The sequence below is a fragment of the Sebastes umbrosus genome, chromosome 2 (genome assembly GCF_015220745.1).
Source record: "Sebastes umbrosus isolate fSebUmb1 chromosome 2, fSebUmb1.pri, whole genome shotgun sequence".
Taxonomy (NCBI): domain Eukaryota; kingdom Metazoa; phylum Chordata; class Actinopteri; order Perciformes; family Sebastidae; genus Sebastes; species Sebastes umbrosus.
Window position 1 is genome coordinate 22,720,158 of NC_051270.1, and position 10,315 is coordinate 22,730,472.

The 10,315-nt window shown below is 36.4% G+C and overlaps 2 protein-coding genes across 4 annotated transcripts in view; both read left to right on the forward strand.

The window, feature by feature from the left end:
• The first annotated feature begins 1,187 nt into the window (after positions 1 to 1,187).
• Positions 1,188 to 6,058, forward strand: mrpl16 (mitochondrial ribosomal protein L16). Its single transcript, XM_037758768.1, has 5 exons — positions 1,188 to 1,419; positions 3,237 to 3,308; positions 3,476 to 3,624; positions 4,431 to 4,724; positions 5,659 to 6,058. Exons 1-5 carry the CDS (start codon positions 1,356 to 1,358, stop codon positions 5,848 to 5,850), a joined length of 771 nt encoding a protein of 256 aa, XP_037614696.1. The 5' UTR covers positions 1,188 to 1,355; the 3' UTR covers positions 5,851 to 6,058.
• Positions 6,059 to 9,957: 3,899 nt separating this feature from the next.
• The window catches only part of LOC119480700 (centromere protein Q), a 10,688-nt gene continuing 10,330 nt past the window's right edge, over positions 9,958 to 10,315 (forward strand). The window contains exon 1 of one of the 3 annotated variants that reach the window (XM_037757234.1): positions 9,958 to 10,315. This exon is cut by the window's right edge and continues 127 nt beyond it. The gene's annotated coding sequence lies outside the window, so the exon portion shown is untranslated. The other 2 variants (XM_037757226.1, XM_037757218.1) reach the window with 2 other exon arrangements.

Sequence of the window (10,315 nt, forward strand, 5' to 3'; positions counted from 1 at the left end):
TACGACGGAGTATTAGGGCCACATTGAAGGGAAAAAAATCTGAAATTTTATTACGAGAATAAAGTCATAACTTTACGAGAAAAAAAGTCGGAATATTAGGAAAACATGTTACCAACAACCAACAAAACGGGCGAGAGGGCGTAGCAGCCTGAGCCTGCTTCTGGACGGGTAGCAGCTGTTCGTCTTGGTTTATTTCTTCGGAATAATGCAGTTTCTTGCACAATCTTGTCAAGGTCCTGATACTGATGATAATGTTGTGCCGATGTACCAAAAGATTAAGTATTTCCTAATTTGTGAAACCTATACTAAAGTATAACTTCACAAGATGCTCCACGCTCCTCATTTTCACACAAAATAACATGTAAAACGAATGACTTTTTTTCCTCGTAATATTACGACTTTATTCTTGTAACATTACGATTTTATTCTCGTAATATTACGACTTTATTCTTGTAAAATGACGACTTTATTCTAATAATATTACTTTTTCTCGTAATATTACGACTTTATTCTTGTAATATTACGACTTTATTCTCGTAATATTACTACTTTTTTTTCTTGTAAAATGACGACTTTATTCTAATAATATTACGACTTTTTCTCGTAATATTACGACTTTATTCTCGTAATATTACTACTTTTTTTTCTTGTAAAATGACGACTTTATTCTAATAATATTACAACTTTTTTCTCGTAAAATTATGACTTTATTCTTGAAATCTCAGATTTTGTTTCCCTCAATGTGGCCCTGATACTCCGTTGTAACATTCAAGTTAAACAACCAGTAAATAAAAATGACCCGTTGCAAACTTGTCTCATCATGACACATTAAATCAACACTATCCAATATTTAAATGTATTGTGATTACACTACAGAGACATTTACAGCAGCCATTCCTATCACCGTTAATTATTAATCAAAGCTATCTAATGTTAGATGAAGCTCTGACTGGCCAATAAGCTGCGTTTCATCCAGTTCAGTTTAGAAACAAATAGATAATACCCTAACTCTACGTTTCTCATTTGGGCATTTTTTTAAAACAATTTCTCATCTTTTTCTCAGGAAAATAGTACTAATTTTAGCTTAAAACGTTGCTAGAAATCACATAGTGGTCCAAATGACTCCTTCCGGCTGTAGATTTGTAGACATGACGCTTTTATTGTGAAAACCCCAGACAGGAAGTGTCTCTTCTTCTCTGGCGGAAGTGAAAGAATCAACACATCAATGGCAGCGACCTTGTTGAGAGCATGATGTTCATAACAGTTTAACTAGTTTAACCACCTGAACATGCTCCTGTATCCACCACACTAGAGACAGTCTGGTGTTTATAGTCTCCTCTCATCGTTATAACGTCATGTTCTCCCTCATCAAGGCTGCTGCCGGACTGACGGGGATCTGTCGAGCTCACGGTCACCAAGGTAACACACGTAGCTCCTCATGGGACTGTCTACTGCACGAGAGATACTCATTCACTGGTTTGTTTACAAGGACTGTTTACATTAGTTTACATTAGTATACATTAGTTTACATTAGTATACATTAGTATACATTAGTATACTTTAGTAAGCATTAGTAAGCATTGCTGTGAATGTAGGAGATAGACACAATTATATTTTTGAGTGTTACTTGTAGCCTAATCTCTGGATGATGCACAGTCACCCCAAAAACAACATACAGTTATTAAAGTAGGACATCAGTGAAGGCAATAATTAAGATATAACATGGTCAGGTACAAACTATTAACATTTTAACATTAACATTAACAAGTATTTTTTTTAAAACAATTTTTGTGTGCACTGTTACAAACATGTCTATTTATTTTGCACAAATTAAGACTATTTAGTTTATTTATTTGTACATATATAAAACTGCACAAAATCCAGTCAATGAAAAATATAACAAGAAATGTGTTTTACAGGGACTGTATACATTAGTAAGCATTGCTGTAAATCTCTGTCTCTGGATGATACACAGTTACCCAAAAAAACAACATACAGTTATTAAAGAAGGATATCAGTGAAGGCACTAATTAAGATATAACATGGTCAGGTATGAACTATTAACATGTAGCACAGAAGCAAATAATACACACAACACATATAAAGTAAATTTCTTTTACAATTTTTGTCTGCACTGTTACAAACATGTCTATTTATTTTGCACAAATTAAGACTATTTATTTGATTTATTTATTTTTATTTGCACATATATAAAACTGCACAAAATCCAGTAAATGAAAAAAACAAAAACAATAAATGTCTCAGGAGAGGTCAAGAAGCCACAGGCTTATACAAAGGACCCCAGGAGAAAAAAAAAACAATGACAAAAAAAGGAAGAAAGATCTAAAATAACAATTTTAAAAATACAACAAAAGTTAAACAACAACAAGAAATACACAAAATGTGCAGAAAAAACCTAACCAAACAGTGGAAAACAATCCAATAAAAACAATGAAATGCATACAAAAAACATTACAGAAAAAAAGAAAATGTATCTAAACATATCAAAAGATAATTGGACATTATTAATTGAATGTGATGATCATTTCCTTTTAAAATACACAAACATAAGTGCAGGAAAAGGCAAAACCCCACTGGGCTTATTTGAAGCCTCCATCTTAATAATGTTAAAATTTCACAATGTTATAGAGAGCACAAGATTAATATACAGAAATAATATAACTACATTATAGTGATTGCAACCAATTAGAACAATGTATAATAACAACAACAAATATATCAGAAAAGACAAGAAATGTGTGTGATGTGCATCAGTGAATGTGTACGTGCATGCATGTGTGTGTTTGTTTGTGTGGGATATTGGTTTATAAATCTACATACAAGCACTGAGGTTAATGCTGACAACACTGACTACCAATTAATATTTTTTTCTATGTGGAGACATAAGTACAACAGTCTCAAACAAGGACAAGTAAAACTAAAGTTTAAATTAAAATAGCTGTTACCTCAAGCTGAAAAATGCAATTCAGACTTAGTCAAGTCTGAAAGTGTTTGATTACAAGCACTGTACATTCAAATGTGTTTGATTCTATTCAAATGGAATATAACAGAAAGTAATTAATAAAATCACTACAGTATCTCTCTCTCTCTCTGCTATTCGGCTTGAAGAGACATTTGTTCAAATTCACACATTTAAACTGAGCGGTAATATTATACTGTATAACTGTATTAGCAGTAATAAATGACAGATCTGTATCCTGCTGGTTGTTCCACAGGTCTTCTACACAGCCACTTGAAAGTCCTAGTAGCTGGCCTGAAGACGCATGAAATCCCTCCAGACTACAGTGGTAATCATTTATCTTCTTGTCGTTTATTTGTCATGATTTTTCATTGTTATATACTGTATATGCATGTAGGATTTTTTTTTTTAAATCTTTGTTCAAGTAGGCACGTTTCCCTGATGCTGTATGTTAATGTTGTTCGTGATTCCTCACTCTTTTTTCTACTTCTGAAGATGTGGTGCTTCCAGAGAAACCCAAACTGAAGTTTTTGAACAAGGTGCCTAACTTCAAAAAGGCCAAGAAAGAGATGAAGAAGCTACGGGATATCCAAGGCCCAGCGAGGGCAGCAAATACCTTCACTACAGGACAGTACGCTATTGTGGTGAGTGCATATGAGTTCTGTAAACACTGCTCTTCAGTGATATATGACAGCTGCTGGAAGCATTGAAGTCTATGAAGATTATATTATCTGCAGTAATTTATAACTTGCCCTCAATATTAAACCCTCAGTAACTATATATTAGCAGAGTCTGTTACATATTTCACAATCCTTACAGGATATAATCACAGGGATATGTTTAGGCATTTCTTATTACCAGTACAGAATTACACTGCAACGTCTCACTTCAGCATTGCATTTATGTAAAATAGGAGAAGAACAATAGCACCTATGACTTCAATCATCAATAACGTTTTCTTTCCACCTAGCTTTCTCCCTCACACATGTTCTAGCTCTGCACTTATGTAGGGCTGCAACTAATTATTATTTTCATTGTAGAATAATCTATAGATTATTTTATCGATTAGTTGTTGTTTGGTTTATAAAATGTCAGAAAATGGTGAAAAATGTCAATCAGTGTTTCCCAAAGCTCAAGATGACGTCCTCAAATGTCTTGTTTTGTCCACAACTCAAAAATAGTCATTTTACTGTCACAAAGGAGAAAAGAAACCAGAAAGTAGTCATGTTTAAGAAGCAGCAATCAGACAAATTTGACTTTTTTTTCTTAAAGAAATTACTCAAACCGATTTATCGATTATCAAACTAATTGGCGATTGATTTAATAGTTGACAAGTAATTGATTAATTGTTGCAGCTCTACACTTATGCCAAGTGAAAAATACAAAGTGGTTAGAGCATGACATTTAAAAGTGACTTCCCTCTTTCTCTATCTCTCTCTTTGACGCTCAGGCCCTAGGAGGGGGCTACATCCATTGGGGTCACATAGAGATGATCCGTCTAACCATCAACCGCAAGATGGATGCTCGGACTACATTTGCCCGCTGGCGCATCAATAGCCCATATAAGCCTGTCACACGTAAAGGTCTGGGTCAGCGCATGGGTGGGGGCAAAGGAGCCATCGACCACTACGTGACACCTGTCCGCTACGGTCGTTTCATTGTGGAAGTGGGAGGAAAGGTGGAGCTGGGGGAGGTTGAGCACATCTTGATTGAAATTGCAAAGAAGCTACCCTTCCCTGCCAAGGTGAGATGACTGATGCTGTATATACTGTCCTTTACCCACTGGTGTCTAATGGATACTTTCACAATTTAGGTTAAGTTTGAGCCCTTTAGTCAGAAGCATTTTTTTGGTGATTCATTTGTATATGCACTCAGTTGTCGGTTTAGTAGGTACACTTCGCTAAAACTAATGCATTCTAATACAAACGTCCTGCAGTAAATCCTACATCCACAAAGGTCATATTGTTTGTTTTTCTCTGTGAAACGTTTTTAGAGAGATGTTGATTCGACTTTATGTCATTTTTGGAAGCTACACCTTGTGGTGCTGTGAAATTGTATTGCATGATACTGACAAGGTATTCCTATTATTTTGTTCACCGCATTCGTATCAATGAGGGTAGGCTGAATAACAGACACACATCTCTACTCCTTCTGCCTCATTGAAAAATCCATTTATGAATATGCAAATATTTTTCATTTCAAAAGTTTAACTATTTCATTGAAAAATCCATTCTCAGTGAATGTGCACTCAAGGATCCACGTGAAGTAGCAATAGGCAAAACACATTTTTAAGTGGAGGGGAATCTACTTACAGGGATAGTTTGGATGTTTTGAAGTGGGATTGTATGAGGTACTTATCCATAGTCAGCGTATTACCTACAGTAGATGAGAGTCGGCACGCCCCGAGTTGGGAGAAACAGTCAGGAGTACCGACACAGGAGCAAAGCAATGTACTGCTGTGGACGGGGCAGCAGCAAAATGTATTTTAGCCACCTAAAAGAAAGGCCCATCTAAAAAAAAATCAATATCCGTTTAAGTGTACGCTATATTTAGAATATTTCATACAAGCCCACTTCAAAACACCCGAAATATCCCTGTAACTTTACTGTTGAACATCTTTAGAGGCCTAAATGCCTAAAAATAACCCAATACTTCCTTGCATTGTGTTCTTCCTGTAGGTGATGAGCAGAGAGAGCCTAGCAGCCATGCAAAAGAAGCAGGCCGACATGGAGCAGAACAACCAGAATCCCTGGACCTTCAAGGAGATAGCGCAGGGCAACATGCTGGGTATCAGGAAGGTGCTCAGCCCCTTTGACCTGCAAAACCACGGACGCTTCACAGGCAAATTCCACCTCCCGTGGAGGGTGTGACAGACCTGAGGGACACAAATAAATACACTGTAACACCACCCAGACCACACCATGGAAGAAGCAACCAAAATATTCAGTCATATTTAGGAATCTTTTTTCATTTTTGTTTTTTATGCCATCAAATTAGTGGAATTTGACATTTTGGGATATTTCTTTCCATTTCTGCTTAAAAAAACTAATAAACAAGATTATGGATTTCAGTTTCACATGGTGACTCAAATACTGCGACAATATTGAATTTGAAGGTCTTTCTGTCTTATCGGCTGCCAACAGATGTAAAAGAGAAGTGAAAACAAATCTCTACTGATTTCACTAATCTAGGAACAATGAAAAGCTAGAAAATGCATTTCCTGCTGAAAATGCGTGGGAATGCTGACAGCTGAAATTTATTGCAAAGCATTGCGGAAAAAGTGCGTGTTTGCGTGCGTGCGTTAGTCAGCCTGCTCTGATTGGCTAATGTGAATCAGCTGTCTAGTAGCAATCAAACGTTGCCGTGGCGATGGCCACTGCACCCTCAATGAGACAGTTTATAATAGGAGTTAACCAGAGACATACATGTCTTAAAAGTGTCTCTCAGACAAAAAACGTGAGTCCAATGGGCAAAATAATGTCATCATCAGAGATAAAGCGTCTCTGCCGAACGCATTGATGTTTTTTTTGTGTGTGTGGAGTCAAAAATGGGATCATGGGAGCAGGTTAGAAAAGTGCCATTGTCAACTTTCTGTCAGACATTTCCCGTCTGATTTAACATTGCTCTCTATGAAGCGGCTCGCTGGACTTACTCTCACTTCTGGGACCCTAGAGACAAATGTGTAAGTCTGACTGATTCCATAGCTACATGACTGCGACCGGCACAACATTTCCTACAATTTGATGAAAAAATGATCTATTAAGAGTGAAAATTGTGGGCTAGGGAGCAATTTGTTCGGAACATTTTCAAAAGATTTCAAAGCTTTCCCGCACTCTAACGATGATGTCACACACTCTAGCCATTAATGACCCACGCAATACACACCCATTATAAAATCTGAAATGGTCTGAAAATTTCATAAAACGTCAACTGCGATAAATGAAAAACTGTAAAAGTTATCAAAAAGCTGAATCATAGCTTAATAGTTCAAAGCCTTGTAACCTGTTTAAAATTTAAATGAAGTCTGTAGCTGAAAGTCTGCGGAAGCAGTAGTATTTCAAAGTGGAGTAGGTTTAAGAGGATTTGAAGATTTTCTCCATTGAGTTACATTGTAAAAAAAAATGTGGAAAAAGCTTAATATTTTAAAAAGTATAAATAGTTGAAACAAGTCAAGATATAGCACTAATGTCCTTAAAGAGCTATATATTTTGATAGTTGAACGGTTTCTGTAGCTGAAAGTATGCAGGACTAGTTAAAGGCCAAAGAACGTACGGAAGAAATAGTTGATTGAAGAAGTTGAATAAACCTTAGAAGATCAATACTGGGAATGCTGAATCAACATTCCCACAATTATTGAAGAAGTTGAATAAACCTAAGAAGAACAATACTGGGAGCGCTGAATCAGCATTCCCACAATGACTGAGAACTGGCAGTTTAAAAGGTCTCCACAATTGAGTTTTTGTTCCAGACTTTTAGAGGTGAATTAACATTGCAGCGGATGAGAGCGAGGAAGGGATCTCTTGGTGCTTTGAGGAGATAAATCCCAAACTGTAAGACCTATTGCTTAAATGGGCACATCATCTGAAAGAAGACAAAAATACCTACGTTTTGATGTATTTATTGTGTATGAGGAGTGGAAGTTGTGGGCTAGGTAGCAATTTGTTCGGATCATTTTCAAAAGATTTTTAAGCTCTGCTCCAATCTAATGATGATGTCACGTGCTCTAGCCCTTAACGATCCATGCAATACACACCCATTATAAAATCTGAAACGGTCTGAAAATTTCATAAAACGTAAACTGTGATATATGAAAAACTATTAAAGTTATCAAAAAGCTGAATCATAGCTTAATAGTTCAAAGACTTGTAACCCGTTTAAAGTCTAAATGAAGTCTGTAGCTGAAAGTCTGCAGAAGCAGTAGCATTTCAAAGTGGAGTAGGTTTAAGAGGATTTGAAGATTTTCTCCATTGAGTTACATTGTAAAAAAAATGTGGAAAAAGCTTAATATTTTAAAAAGTATAAATAGTTGAAACAAGCCAAGTCATTGCACTAATGTCCTTAAAGAGCTGAATATTTTGATAGTTGAACGGTTTCTGTAGCTGAAAGTATGCAGGACTAGTTAAAGGCCAAAAAACGTACGGAAGGAATAGTTGAAGAAGTTGAAGAAGTTGAATAAACCTTAGAAGAACAATACTGGGAATGCTGAATAAGCATTCCCACAATAATAGGTCGAATGGAGATCACCTGTTTCTATTTAAGGTGCAACAAGTGATATAGGTTTAATGTGGGATTCCAATTGCTGGTTTGTTAATTTGCTGGTAAAATATAAAGTAATATATAAGATAATATATAAGAAAGACAAAAATTCACAAAAACAAAAAATAGTAACTGTCGCTGGGGTGCATCAATACCTGTTCTCTCATTTGATGCAATAAAGAAAGAGCATTTTTCACTTGTGTTGTATTCAGACATGGTATAGAAGTTAATATCAACATTTTCCCTATGAATGTGTACACTTTGAGTGGTACCCTAATGCCTGTAAAATTAGACCATTACATTTGCCGTTTGCTTTTGACAGCACCTCTACATGAAACCTGCTGTCTGAGAAATTAGTACAACAAAGCTGTTTTATCTTCGTTTTATTACACGGCTTTGTTGAATTCTCAATTCTGATTGGTCAACCACAGCGTCCTAGGGTCTGTTATTTCAGACCGTTGCTATGTATAACAGACCGTTGCTATGGGAGCAGTTCTGATGTCAGACTCTGGAGGACTGTTTTTGTGTCAAATTAGTGATTTCTTAAGTAGCTGTGTAATAAGTGGGAAAATGTACAGCTAGCAGGTCATTGTTGTGAAATAAACCCCTCCAGGGCAATGGTGTCAGGGTTTATTTCACAACAATGACACATACATTATCCCTTGCATAATGGCAAGCTGTTCAGATTTTACTAGCCAACACATTATCTTAGATTATGGACATAGAAACCCCACTATCATGCTTCGAGTTTCCAGAAAGGCTGATGAAAACATTCTTCTATTAGAAAATATGATTGTGTCCGAAATTCCATACTAGCTTGATATTTAGTACACAAAAAACAGTATGTGAGATATTTTAGTATGTCCGAAACTTTAAAGGTCCCATATTATAAAAAAGTGAGATTTTCATGTTTTTTATTATAAAGCAGGCTTAAGTCCTATATAAATATTGTGAAAGTATCGAAACACTTAATCCAAAGGGAAATACACACAGTCCGTATTCAGAAATTCTGCATTTGAAACAAGCCGTCAGGATTTCTGTCCATTTGTGATGTCACGAATATACAATATTTAGACCCTTGACACAATTTTAAACATAAACATACTAAATGTGTCCCAGTTTATTTCCTGGTTGCAGTGTATGTGAATGTCATCAGCTGACAGGAAGTACACATGGACCAGAGATGTTGCCTAGCAACGCAATTCTGTTGCAATTCCGTCAAAATGCGCTAAAACTGGAGCGTTTCAGACAGAGCGTGAATACAGGCATGTTCAGGCTGACAGTATGAGGCAAATAAAGTTTTTTTTTGTATATTACAGCATGTAAACATGTTCTAGTAGAAACACAAAATGCAAGTATGAACCTGAAAATGAGCATGATATGGGACCTTTAATATGAAAACAATAGTACTATACTATGCATACTACTTCAGGTGAAATATTACAGTATGCAATGCCAACAAATATCCCACAATGCAATGCGGTAGTTGACTGACAGCTCTTTAACATCAATAACGCTTCGATTTAACTGTTAAGTACAAGATTTCACTTTGCTAGGCTTAGTATTTATTTTAAATTAATTCAGACTTTGATTCTCACAAAATTGTAGTTTTTGGTACCATGAGATTGGCACCATGTTACCATGGTTACACGTCTCCAACCGCTAAGGAGGCTCTCAGGACGTGATGACGTCAGTTTCTGCTCAGTCAAAATGGCTTCAGTCCACTGCAGTGTATATATGGGCTCAGATGCCCTGTGCAGAGCCTCACAGGTAGCGTTTCCCTCCTGGCTGGTTGTGACCATGTCATCACTGTATGCTGCTGATATATAATGTTATCTCAATTAAGACTGCTTGTGTTTGCCTGTACTTGAGTTCTGAATAATGAAGCCTCCCAATATTGTGTTTGGCACTGGTAATATCATTATAGCCTGAGATGAGTTGCTGCCTGTCAGGCTGTAAGACGGGGGAAACTTAACATATTTTCACGCATGCGCATTGACTGCGCGCTAGACTGTTCGAAAACAGCCGCGCGAAAACACACCAGCTCAGCTGTTGACAACAACTAGTCAAGTTTGAGCT